The sequence below is a fragment of the Chaetodon auriga genome, chromosome 12 (assembly GCF_051107435.1).
Source record: "Chaetodon auriga isolate fChaAug3 chromosome 12, fChaAug3.hap1, whole genome shotgun sequence".
In the NCBI taxonomy this organism is placed as follows: domain Eukaryota; kingdom Metazoa; phylum Chordata; class Actinopteri; order Chaetodontiformes; family Chaetodontidae; genus Chaetodon; species Chaetodon auriga.
Window position 1 is genome coordinate 22,179,879 of NC_135085.1, and position 13,570 is coordinate 22,193,448.

At 44.2% G+C, this 13,570-nt stretch overlaps 1 protein-coding gene across 2 annotated transcripts in view; it reads right to left on the reverse strand.

Annotated features, from left to right (window-relative positions):
* The window catches only part of atp1a2a (ATPase Na+/K+ transporting subunit alpha 2a), a 31,980-nt gene extending 19,619 nt beyond the window's left edge, over positions 1-12,361 (reverse strand). For both annotated transcript variants that reach the window (XM_076744897.1, XM_076744898.1), the window contains exons 1-9: positions 12,290-12,361; positions 11,279-11,350; positions 9,842-9,901; positions 8,812-9,015; positions 6,021-6,134; positions 5,426-5,560; positions 3,495-3,612; positions 1,844-2,112; positions 480-678 (exon numbers count right to left, since the gene is read on the reverse strand). In XM_076744897.1, the coding sequence (XP_076601012.1) occupies positions 480-678; positions 1,844-2,112; positions 3,495-3,612; positions 5,426-5,560; positions 6,021-6,134; positions 8,812-9,015; positions 9,842-9,901; positions 11,279-11,350; positions 12,290-12,301 (1,183 nt within the window). In that variant the 5' untranslated portion in view covers positions 12,302-12,361. The remainder of the gene's footprint in view (positions 1-479; positions 679-1,843; positions 2,113-3,494; positions 3,613-5,425; positions 5,561-6,020; positions 6,135-8,811; positions 9,016-9,841; positions 9,902-11,278; positions 11,351-12,289) is intronic.
* Positions 12,362-13,570: the final 1,209 nt, after the last annotated feature.

The window sequence follows — 13,570 nt, forward strand, 5'->3', positions numbered from 1 at the left end:
AGCAGTTTCAGACGCACAGCCTTTGTCTGCACTGCTGGCTATTCATTGTATGATTGCACAATCGTCTGACTCAATACTCATTGGTATGCAAACAACACCTGTTTTCTTGCAAACCTTTTGGTTATTGCTAAAAGCTTCTTTGAAATTTGGCTCCATTTGTTGCTGTTTGGTAGGAGACAGGAATCCGATTGGTTCCGCAGCAGCAGCCGTGCCGAGGAACTCAGGGAAAAGGCATGTTTGTAGCTGAGGGTTGTGCCGCCCACCGCATACCGCTGCTCAATTAATCCAAGAGGTAGCGCGAACAGCAATGTCGGTTGGCGGCGTGAACATTGGACAGATGAATTTCAGCAGGTGGTCACGCTCCCTCTCTGCATTCCCGCACACTCTCTATCTCTCCATTATATCTCTCAGTGTCTCCATCTTTCCTCCAAGCTCTCTCCTTTCCTCCTCCCTTTCTTTTTCCCCTCTCTCTGTCTTACCAGTCTGGTCCTCAGTGGTGTCAGCCTCATGGATCTGGTTGTCAAACCACATGTGGGCCACGGTCATACGGTTCTGGGTCAGCGTGCCCGTCTTGTCGGAGCAGATGGTGGAGGTGGAGCCGAGAGTCTCTACGGCCTCCAGGTTCTTCACCAGACAGTTCTTCTTGGCCATTCGCTTGGCAGTGAGAGTCAGACACACCTGGGAGGACGGCGGGAGGTGAGGGGGGAGAGGGAGTGGGGGGTTTGGGGGGTGGTGAAGGAAGGAGGGAAGGGAAGAGAATGTGGGAGGAGGAAGAAGAGAGGCGAGGATGGATGATTGTTATAGTCGACGAGGAGCGAGAGCATGTGTACGCACCGGTGCATTCAAGTGTTTGTGCATGTGAAACCATGCGTGGACCAGGTGCCTTACGGCCTGTGTGTGTGTGTGTGTGCGTGCGTGTATTTGGTCGGCTGGTTAACAGCAGGTGCACAGGAACATAAAAATACGATGAATAGACACATTCCATATGTTCCAAGAGGCGCATCAACACACATTAATTCAAGCTGACCACATTACTCAAATAGCAACAAACGGAGCACAAAGACACACAAACGCTTCCGCACACAACTGACGGTGTGTTTAAAACAAAAGCAACTAAAGAAACCATTCACTGGAAGTTAATTTATTTTCTGGGAACAGTGAAATGTCGACTGATGGCATTTCAAATGCCAGCTGGCATCCACCTCAGCTCGCACTTTGTTTATTGTTGCAGAAAAAGTTAGATGCACTTCAACATTTGAGCTGCTTCAAACAGTCGGTAATAAATCACCTGCTTTGCTGTGTTCTGTAGCATCATTAGAGGTACAGCTAACATTCGCTGAGGGTAAATTAGCATTAGGAAAAGCACAGGTGTAACTAATAACATTGATGATGGCGCCGTTCCATTTAGGTGTGCCAGTAAGCCACGACAGTGAGCCAGCAGGCACAGCATCAGGGCTCTGGAACTGGCATGCTTAAAGCTGCACTAATCAATATTTTCATGTTAACAATGGATCAAATTACTGCATGTAATGAGAAACAGCTGCTCAAGATGACAAAGCCATGGCGAATTAACACCCAACTCAGCATTTCCCCTGTAGTTCTGCAGAGCTTTTAAGCCTGTTTTAGATCATTATTTCCGTTTTTAGGCCTACAAACTCTAATCTCATCAACCAGCATCCAGGCAGCTCTTTACAGCTCGTTAAACTACTGTAAACTACCTCACTGAGGAAAAAAAACAGCAGGGAAAGCTAACGGCTAACTGGTGAAGACACATCTAGCCTTTTAAGTGATGTTCCTTTAAAAAATATCCAAAAATGAGGAGCCGACCCGACACACTACTCACAGTGACAGTAGCCAGCAGTCCCTCAGGCACGTTCGCCACGATGATGCCAATGAGGAAGATGACGGCCTCCAGCCAGGTGTAGCCCAGGATGAGTGACAGGATGAAGAAGGTCACGCCCAGGAAGACGGCCACGCCCGTGATGATGTGGATGAAATGCTCGATCTCGATGTTGATGGGCGTGCGGCGGACCTCAAGCTCTGACGCCAGCGTGGCGATGCGGCCCATCACCGTTCGGTCGCCGGTGCCTATCACGATGCCGTGGGCCGTACCTGAGAGGGAGGGGTGGTTTTAATTTTTATCGTCAAGTAGAAGTTCTTTCTCACTGCTTTACTGAAACGTTTATGTGTTTCTCAGAGCAATATGTACCAAGACAAATGACTGTTAACAGTGTGTGAAACTCTGTGGGAGGTGAGTGCTGTGTTTAGTAAACAGGAGGGAGGGTTGATGGGGAGGTGATGGCTGCATGAAGAGCAATGATGGATGGAGGTGAATTACAGGTCCTAGCGAGTGATTGATGGTTGGATGGACTGAACAAATGCTGCAGTGAGTAAGTGAGAAAATGATCTGAATCATGTAAAATTCGACAAATGTACTCAACAGCCCTCGTTACGAGCAGGGACTACGTCTTTACAGGGACTATTTTCTCAGAAGAAAGTCGTTCCAATTAAAACAATCCAGAGTTTCGGGACAGTGTTTCTGGAAAGACATTTCATTTACCTCTGTTTAAGGTGGAAGCAGAAATCTCAGGGACAGATATTTCAAAGCCTACATACATAAAACCCACCTGTGTACCTGTATAAAGTTAAAATAAGTTAATAGATTTTTTAGGAATTTGTGCGAATTGATCCTTTAAAACAAACTACAGGGAGGGAGCAGAACTGAGTATGAACCTATAAGACAGCAGGCTGAAAACAGCTCTTTAAATATAGATTTCATTACTGAAAAGAAGCTTTTATACACTGTACTCAAGGCAGGATGCAATTAAATCATGAATCTCAGCTTTTAAATCAACACAGAGGAAAAAAAGCTTAAAATGCTGACAAAAAAAATGGAAATTTCAACTGCAACAACTCTATGACAACTGATCAAACTCCGTCTGCTGATGAAGGTCTTGAAACTAGTCAGATGCGCGCTGCAGGGACCTTTTCTGTTTTCTAACCTGTTTCAAGGAGAAATCATTGATTGACAAATTGTGTCACTTACAGGCCTGATCCTCCACTTCAGACTTAAAACTGACATCTTATTTTCCTCAAATGAATGTATTGTACTTTGGGAAATAACTGTTCACTTCATATGCAACCAACGTTGGAATATAGATGTAGATATTGATGAAGTGGCAGATTCTAATATGAAAACCTCATTGGGATGCTTACTGCATCACTGTTTGACGACTGATAGCAACTGAAATACTGACTTAAACCCCCATCGGTTGACACTCATTAATATTCTTTAAGCATTCAAAATTCAGCAGCAGCCATATCTCCAGCCCACGGTGCGGTGTGTACTGTAGGATGAGCTGATGAATCGTGAAGCGAAACACACTCATGGTTGGGCGGTAATGCAAAAACTGTGTTGATCTCCAGATGGCCGAAAATAAAAGAGACATTTAGAAACGATAAGGGACAATCTTGGCCAGATGTGACCTACTGACCTTCGACACAGTTGGTGGAAAAGAAACAGATGTTGCGGGTCTCCAGAGGATTGTCGTGTGTGAACTCTGGGGAGCGAGTCTGAGGCTCAGATTCTCCCGTCAGAGAGGAGTTGTCCACCTTCACGGGGATAGGGAGAAAGGAAGAGAGAACAGCGTTACCCGGCGAGACTGTGACAGACGCCGGGCCGGCGTGATGAGGCGACGCTGACGGGGTGGAAATGAAAGAAGCAGCACTAATCAGAAACAAGCGCAATGATGTAACAACTGTCATGTCAAAACCGTCTGCGGGTCTTTTCACAGGTTCGTCTGTAGGCGAAGAAATTTACACCGCTGATCGACACAGTCTCATTACGCTGCGGCTGCTGGATCCAGTGGGATCAACTCAGAAACGAACGCTGGTCGAGCTCAACGGGTGACATGTTGACAAGAGAAATGTACAGAAAGAGAGATCAAGTTGAGCTAAAGAGTGAAAATCTCAGACATCAAATCTGAGACATTATGGGATGTGCTAAACGACCTGTGTGATGTGTGCGTATCTGAGTAAAAAATCGCTCGCTGGCAGCAGAGAACATGGCTTCACTGAGATATTAATTCTTCAGAGAAAGAGCAGTGGCTCAGGAAAGGCGCTCAATAAGAACTGACCTTTTGAGAGTCAAAGAAAATGTTTCTGACTTGAGCTGAGATGCTGAAAAACAAACACGATTGTTTAAATATAGAATAACTGGAAGTGACAATGAAGATGTGTGACTGATAACCTGATTGCTCTTTGAAATGTGGCGCCATGGCTGCGGCTCGATTGAAGTATCTCAGCGACTTTTGGATGGATTGATGCGTACGTGTGTGCCGACGTTCGTGGTCCCAAGAGGACGAAGCCTGCTGAGTTTGGGGAGTCCTGAACGTTTCCTCTGGTGCCATCCAGAGGGTTACATTTTGGGTTTGGAGTGAAATATATCAACAACTGGGGAGTGGACTGCCATGGACTTTGGTAATGATATAAACGGCTTGCAGAAAGTTAATCCTAATAACTCTGATTCTCTGAGTTTTCATCAAGGACAACCAGTCGATCAAAGTTTTAACTAATCCGGTGAAATATCCCCAAATCTTCAGGATGGATTTGCTCAACATTTTATACATTCGTGGTTCCTGCAGGATGTTTTTTCTCATAACTTGGATGATTTCAAACCAGTGGTAACTTTAAATCTAATGACATCCCCAGTGAAAAAATATTATACTTAAATGTAACTGTTTGAAGAACGTACTAACTTCACTTTATTGTCCCCTTCAAGTATACTCAAAAAGTACCACTTGAGTGATACTTGAGTATACTTGCTGCTAAATTGGCAGAACTTCATGAGCATGCAAAACACACTTGCAGTACAACTGTATTATATCACCAATGTGTTGGAAATATACTTAAATATACTTCAAATGAAGTGAAATTACCGTACATGATAATTAAGTATGCTAATAGTGTACTACAAAGGACTTGAAAATAAGTATACTTTTCATGCTTTATCACTTTAAAATTCACTTACAGTAAAGTACACTTTTTATATGTACTTTCAAATACCACTTAGTATTGCAGAATTTGAAGTAGACCCTCAGGACATCTATTTAGAGGTGCACTTTTTAAAAGTACATGTCCAATATACGTTAACTGATGTGTACTTGTAATTACTTCTCTATCCTTAAATTATATTTCTAACACTACAGTACACGACCATCAGCTCCATCTGTACTTTGTTTTATTGCTTTTAGCAATTGTTAGCATGCTAACACGCTACCTTTAAGACAGCGAACATGATAAACAATAACGGATAAAAAGAAAACAATGAAACAAAGTGGAAAAAAAAGAAGTAAACAGCGAGAGAGTTGAGCTACTGTAATCCCACAGAGAGTCCCGGGCTCAGCCTACAGCACCCCTCCCCTACCTTGCATCCGCTGGAGGAGATCACTCGAAGGTCAGCTGGGATGCGGTCTCCCCCTTTGATCTCCACCAGATCTCCCTGCACCACAAGCTCAGCATTGATATGCATCTTCTCCCCCTCCCGAATCACCAACGCTTGCTGGCATGGGCAAAAAGGAAGAGGGAGATGAGAAGGCAGAGGGAGCATGAGGAAGAGAGAGAGTTTGGGAACAGAGAGAGGATTTAGTCGGAGGAAGAGAGAGAAGTGCGATAAAAAAAAAAAAAAAAGTGCCAGAGGGCGTAGAGGTATGTGAAGGGGAGAGATAGAGGGAGGGAAAGGAGGAAGAGAGAAAAGACAGGTAGGGAAAAAGGAGACAAGGAAGGAGTGAAAACAGCCTAAATAGATTAAAGAATTAGGCAATCGAAGTGCTAGAGGTGGATAACGCAAGGGGAGTTTTTATGCAAACACACACAATCCGAAGTTGGCTCAAACATTTATTCTTCCTTTGTGCAAGCTTATTAGGTTTCCACTCAAGTGAGTGTGTAAGCCCTACTTGAGGGACGGCTTATTGATTCAGAAAGCTCTAAGACTACACAAACACCAACATGCATCAACTCACCTGTGGCACCATTTTCTTGAAGGAGTCCATGATTCGGGAACTCTTGGCCTCTTGGAAGTAGGAGAAACATCCGGTGATGATGACCACGGCCGACAGCACCACACCCAGATACAACTGAAACGGGGGCAAACCCAAGCCACAGGGGGGAGTCGGTGTCATTATCGACTTAGTTTGGTTCATGTAAGACATGTTTGAGTGCAGGAGAGGGGGATTTACAAACCTCAAAACGGTTTTAAAACAGCAAACCCTTAAATGCAGAGTGCAAGAGCAGCGTTAAGAGCGAGAAAACCTGGGGAAGCTCTCAGTCTTAGAGGAAGATTTAGAAGGAAAAGTCGTCCCGGAGTTAAACTCTCGTGTACTATTCCTGTCATCTTGGACGGTTCATTCAGCGTTGGTCCAAGTGAACATCTGTCTCCCAAACCCAGAAAACCAAGAACTGCCACTCTGATCTGTGAGGCCACCAAGAGACGCTTTCAGAACTGGAGCTCGGCTTTGCAGACTTCATGGTCGTGTTCAAGCAGGGAACATTCATTCTGGTGTATTTTATTTTATTTTCACTGAATATTTTCAGTTTTACCAGTGAAAAAGCTGTTATGGGTTGATGCAAACAAGACAGCCAGGCACTTCGGATGAAAGCGTCTGCCAGCTGGTGTACTGCATGTCCTGGACTCCTGGAAACAAAATTCCTAAACCCTGAAAAGTTTCCTTTTTGGATGGTGCTGCTTTCATTTGACAGCAACAACAGAATGTTTTGCTTTTTTATGCTTGAATGCCTTTTTTCTTACCGTGGCAGTGCAAAATCTTCTGAACCAGGAAATACATTTGTATCCTCAGAAAATCACTTGTCAGTGTTTACAACATTTTCCTCCGATTCGGTGTTCGGTGTGCAGCTCCTGGTTTTGTCTACATGCGTGTTTTGCAGATTTAAGCTCAGCTCTCTGCACAGAAGTGCAGGAGCGACATCTGTCACAGGCAGGTGACCCATTGAACCTACTAAAGTTTAAAGGATTGACACAATAAATGCTTAATATTCAGATTGCGAGCATGAATTAATGATAAAAAATGAAGTTCAGCAGCACTTTCAGAGGCCTGAGAACGCTCTAAAACCAAAGAAGACAATGCAATCTTTCAGCTCAAATACACAGAAATAATGAAAATTAAGTTTTAATCCGACAACAGCAACGTGTTAAGTTCTGTTAGGGTGGATTTTCATCTTAAATGACTGCTTGTACATTATGCAGAGGCTCAAAGTGCCAAAGCTGCAGGCAGCCGACGCTTTGAAGTTGCTCACCAGAGCATCCAGCTGTACATACTGAGCACTGAATGTAGAGATTAAATCGTGGGGAGATTAAAGTTATCACGTGTGCATGTGTGTGTCTATCTACTGTACGTTACTGTATATTATGCGGAGGCTTAATGCTGTCTGGGGTTGGAAGAGAGCTGAATGATGATTGCATAATGACTCGGAGCCATAAAGTGCAGTATGGATGGCTGCTTGGCGCCATTTTATCAGCGGTTGGTCTGACTATCTGCGCTAATGCCAGGAACGATGCCAGAGTGTCAGCGGTTGTTTTTACGTCACACTCTCTGAAGGGGGGGTGGACTCTGTGTTTATTTGTACTTCTACACTAATGAGGACCAAATCCTGGTGTGTCTTAATGGGTTTTAAATGCTCTTTATGCTTTTTCTTCCCATTTTAATGCCCTTAAAGTTTCCTCCCCCATCTCTTCCCTCATCTTTCTTTACTCTGCCTCCTTTAGCGACTGTTGGCTCTCTGAGCGTTCATGTGACCTAATTGCGCTGCCATTTTGGCCAGGACTCTCGGAAAGGAGATTTAGATCTCAAGAGGCCACCCTGGTTCAGTAAAGGTCATGTTACAAAGAACAAAGGTAAGGAAAATCCACCAAAATGAAGAATCAAGGAATTAAAGCTAAGATTAGATTTAGGATTTGGTTTAAATTTGGACGTGCATATTTATATAAAGTGTGTCTGTGTGTGTATTTGCATGTGCAGGGCTTTGAAATATTTGATATTACCCTTTGATGTTCAGTTGAATTATTGCATTGTCCCACTGACAGATGGTATGTTCATATTGAGTTATCATTTGACAAATGTCTGCAGTCCAAATTAATGACTGCTCAGAAATTATAATTAAACACAAATGAGTCATTTAAGATTTTGATTTACTTAGAAGATTTCTCTTTCTCAGAGGAAATTCTTACACAGGCCAGTATTATTGAGAGGCAAGCTGGGCTGAAACTCTCCAAAATGCACTAAATGTAATTCATAAATCTGTACACATGCACACATGATCTGGATGTATACAAGGACGCAGACATTTGGGGAGAAAAGTGTCTGACAATGCAAAATAATTGGAATAAAACTTTTGCGGCACATCAAAAGACTCTACATTCAATTTAAATGTTGATTCAATCATTTTATATGTAATTTCTGCACGTACTTACCATATCGCAGAAATGTTGTGCTATTGGACCCAATTCCAAGGATAAATGGGAAGCAAAATCAATCCCCAAAATTAACACATTTTAAGACTTCTGATGTGAGTTTTAGGGTTAACACTAACAATTGGGTTTTGGTTAGCTGCAGTGCGAAGTCTGTAAACCTCCATCTTGAAGATATAGGTGAGTATATCTGTAAATGCAGGTGGAATGACCCTCTGGATGCCTTGTGTCCTCTGTGCCTGCATTAGCTCCATCTCTCCCCGTGTGTGATTAATATGTAAGGCGTGTGCTCGTACACATGCGTGCGTGTTTTACAAGGCGTTTCTCACATTGTCATTGGGTGCCTCGTCCTCTGTGGCCACCTGGATGCTGTAAGCCAGGAAGCAGAGGATAGCGCCAATCCACAGCAGGATGGAGAAGCCGCCAAAGAGCTGACGACAGAACTTGACCCACTCCGGGGTGGTGGGGGGAGGGGTCAGGGCGTTCGGACCGTCCCTGGCCAGAATCTCCACAGCTCTGGCACTGGTCAGGCCCTGAGGGGGAGCAATTTTTAGGAATGAATGTCTTTCTGCATGCACTGGGAATCTTATTACAACACAACGGCCCCATTTTCACCGCGGCTTAAAAAGCAATTTTACTGCTACAGTTGCAGAACATCAAGTATTCCCGCCTGGCCTATTTAACACCACAAGTATAATAAACTGGGTGACTCTTCTCATCTGAGTTTTTATGCCGTAGAACTGTTGGATTTAAGTTTATTGAACATTTTTTCTGATTTGGTGCCTAATAGTGTCAAGGTCTAATTTACAGAAAATCCGTGTGAATGGCTGAAAAGCTATGATTTAAGTGTATTGTAACAAAACACAAATGGTGTCTCTTTCAGGCTTCAGCAGGTTTTTGACATTTGTACAGCTTCTGATATTTTTGCAGAATCCCAGCTTTTTTTTTTTTTTTTTTTTCCCAAATACTAATCTTAAAAAGATATAATCAGTTTCACTACACCTGCAATGTCAAATTTAAGGTAAGCAGCAAATGTGGTTACAGCGTAAAGACTTCTGTGATGTGTTTGTACCTGCCTGTTTATGGGATTGTAGGAGTTGTTGCATCAAAGTGTGTGTGTGTGTGTGTGTGTGTGTGTGATTGAGGGATTAAAGATGAATAAAGCTCAAGGTGAGCTGGGGACGCTGTGGCAGATCTAACTTGACCAAAGTAATGCCTGGTTTTCAGTTTGGAGGTTGCTTTTCCAGTACAGGCAAGCAGAGATTACATCTCAACGGGAGATATGACAGCAGCTCTTTGTTGTGTGTTTGTGTGCGAGCGTGCACGTGTAAATGAGCGCTTGTGTTTGTGTGCCGTTACCCGCGTGAGGTCCACTCCATAGCGCTTTCCCAGATCATCCAGAGTTATTTTGTGGTCATCCTGCAGGGATGAAACGTTTTTTAATTTGTGCTTCAGTGGAACAGAAACAGTCAACAGAATCAGAGTAACTTCAATTGGCCAATAAAGTGAAAGTGAAGGGAATCTGTCTTTGAAATATCTCATGAATGAGAAACTATTATTCCACATTCAGCGTTGTGTGAACTCAGTATGGCTGCAGCTGGAAAGGGAAGTTTAATGACTGATGGGATAATGGTCAAATAGATCTTGAGGGTGTAGCACTGACACATTACACACCTCCATCTCCATCTCCGTGAAAAAAAGACGTTATTCTCTGCTCCTGACATGAGTTCAGTGGCTTTATAATATATGACTCATCCTCATCCAACAGGTCAGTGAGCGACCTGTATGTCCAAGCAGTGCTGATGTAGAGGCGAGCAAACTGTTCACAGTATAAAAATGTGACCTTGTGCTTCATGTTGTGTTTTCTGGGTCCAGTTTGTTCTTTGGTGGCATGTTTGTGCTATTATTCCCGTGCAGCTGGCCGAATGCCACCTCGAGATATTTGGTACTGGAGCAGCAAAAGCTTGAGCTACCAGCTGTCAGGACGGTGTCCGTGCCACAGGAAGAAGGACTCCTTTCTTCTCTCGACGATAAGACAGAGAGAAATCCAGCAATTTCTTCGCCAGCGGTGGCCTCAGAGGACCACAGTGAAATGTAGCTGTGAGTGATTTGGCCACAATCACCGACATGCCCCAGTGTTCACAAACAGTTTGCCAGTTAGGCTTTATTTATATATCCCTACACCCAATATTGATCAGCCATTCTCTGCTGGTTGTTTATAGGATTTGTGTGGCAAAAAGCGCAGGAAATCACAAAGTGAAGAAGCACATGAGGCCGAATGATGAAAGCAAAATACAGCACTTAATAACAACACTACTTCTAAGTGTTGATAGCGTCCAAGGAATTTTCAGTCACGGGCCAACTTTGTAATTGACAAGAGCTGCTTTATCAGAGATACTGCATGCAGCAAAACTTAGCCCAGTTTTCATGGGCATCGCTTGGCTGCGTTTTGACAGCACCTCAAAGAGCTACAGCTCTGCACAAGACAAAAACTCTGCACTACACTGTTGGTGGCCCACAAATTATTCAGTATGTTTCTGAGTACAAAGAAGAGCAGCCAGAGGGTGGTAGAACAGATAGCAGAGGACAGCCTGGCTTAGAAGTCATCTGCTACTGACTACACTAAGCAGGTTGGATTGTCATTTTGTTTACGGGCCACTGTTTTCATTTACAGCCTTGTTAAATAACCTCGTGTCTTTGGCATAACGCTGGGGATCGTTTGCGAGCAGCGGCGATGGAATCAATCACCGTGCAGAGTGAGTGTGGGTTGGAGCAGTGACAGCTTGTTTTTCTTACCAAGGCCACCTCCTTCTTCAGCTCATCCAAGTCCCTGTCCTTCTTCCTCTTCCCTCCGTTCTCAGCACCACACTGGAGGGAGAGAGAGAGGGAGCGATTACCATACATCAGGCCCGCAGGCCGTCATCCCAAACCGCCACAGGAACTAAGTGGGAAAAGTCGCATTCTTGTAGCCACATTGTGCACGGCCATTTACATTCACAGCCACGTATTACAACATCAGTGAGAGCACAATGGACTTTGTGTACGCTGGTTCATTTCAATCTCCCGGCACTATTGGCAAACCATTCGCTGAATATGGAGGAGAAAATATTTTTCTCATAGCGCGAGTTCCTCATTTGTGCGAGCAAGAGCGTGTGTGTGTGTGTGTGTGTGTGTGTGTGTGTGTGTGTGTCACGAACAGTTGGAAGAATGGTGCATCATGGAAATCATCTGCTGCTGTCAGTCTGCTCTTAGCAGCACGTGTGCATGTCAGTGAAGGAGGGATACACGGAGAGAATGAGAGGAGAGTGTGAGCAAGTGACACAGTGAAAAAGTAATCAAAAAGAGCCAAAGAGGGAGCACAGAGCCGGTGGAGTGCCTGAAATGTGTCTGGCATAGCAATTTCCCCCCACTGTGTGTGAGGAAGATTACCAGCCTGTCCTCCCATAAAGCTAAATGGAATAGGCCTGATGGAGAGAATAAAAACAAAATTACGTAATTACCCAAGTAAACAGCAAGCCGGGAAAAAAAACTTATTGAGGAGAAAAGCCATCATCGAGATGTTACTGTCTTTAAAAAAAAAAAAAAAAAAAAGAGCATTCTGAGATATCAAGCCCTGCAGACGCGTTTGGAAACCTCAGTATTTTTCCATGATGCATGTCCATGCCATATGCTGTTACTGTACATAAGATAGAGCAGGAACACGGAACACCACGCTCATGTTCATCCATTCAGCTCTGACAGGAAGAACTTCAGCGTAATAAAAAACACACAAACATGGAGATAAGAGCACATTCTGTGAGAACTTACCCCTCTGCCCATGGTGGACGTCCGGACGTCAGCAGGTTATAATGTGAAGGACAGAACTCAGGGGCCCCGCCACAGCTGAGACCTCCCGCCCCCACTTGTGGAAGACACTGGTGGCTTTTTTTGGGCCTGGCACCCCCACACCAAACATCCCATTCCCTCTCTTCTTGCTGCCTCCTGTCGGGGTAACCTGAGCCTCACAAACGGCCCCTCCACCAGTACCCTGCTCCTATCCCAGTGCTCCTCTCCAACCAGGCACCCACCGCCAAACACACAGAGGGGGGCTTCTGTTTCTGTACCTGCACCTGCTCAATATGTCCCCCTCACCTCGACACACATGGTTGTGTGGAGAACAACAACCCATCAGTCACTGCTGTCAACACAACCACTGAAACCTTGCATTCCGCACAACATGCAGTAGCAAACATGATAATGAGGGACCAATTCGGGCCCTCAAGATTCGTCATGAAAAGGCAGCAGCGTACTCTGGATTCTGAGCACAGGCCGAGTCCTCGGGCCCGTTCTCAAATAAATCCTGAGCTGAACTGCAGAATCATTCGAGAACTGAGCCTCAGAGATGAATTGAGAGCATTAATTTATTCCTTTGCTTGAATTCAAAGTGACTTGTGGCCAATACCGACGCTGGAATTCACTTAAGGTCCTACATATTTACAACATAAGGCGGGTCGTCACCACCGCGCCCACGCAGCAGATGCAGCGAGTGATCCTGTGTCAGTGAAGTACCAAATGTCTTCTCCAGAGTTGCCAAATACTTAAAGAGTTGATTTTGTTTGCACTCTTCCAACACTGCGATGCCTCCAACCCTGCATGAACTGTACACTTTGATGTATGTACGAGCCCCTGTAGTAAGCTCCTTTTCAAGGTTTCCTCAAATTTCTCTCTCACTAAAGGGTTTCTCAAGGATATGCTTGTTTGTTTAGTTGTCCTTGTCACTAGAGTTTAGCATACATCTCAGCCGAAAAAGATGAACTCTGTATGCATAAAGCTTCTTACTGAAGTTTCTTATTTCACAGAGTAGAATATTAAAATATTAGCTGCGAGATAAGCAAGAGAGAGAAATCAAACTGGTCATTTTGAACCTTGATGTGTCAAGAGGAGAGGGAACGAGCGAGCTAATGCTATGCTAAGCAAGTAAGCTTGGCTCTAACTTAAAGGGAGATTATGCAATTTTTGAAAGGAGAAATAACACAATCCTCCACTCAGAAAATAGCTCAAATTAATAAGCAGTGAAACACACCCTTACAGGTCATCACACTCAGGGGT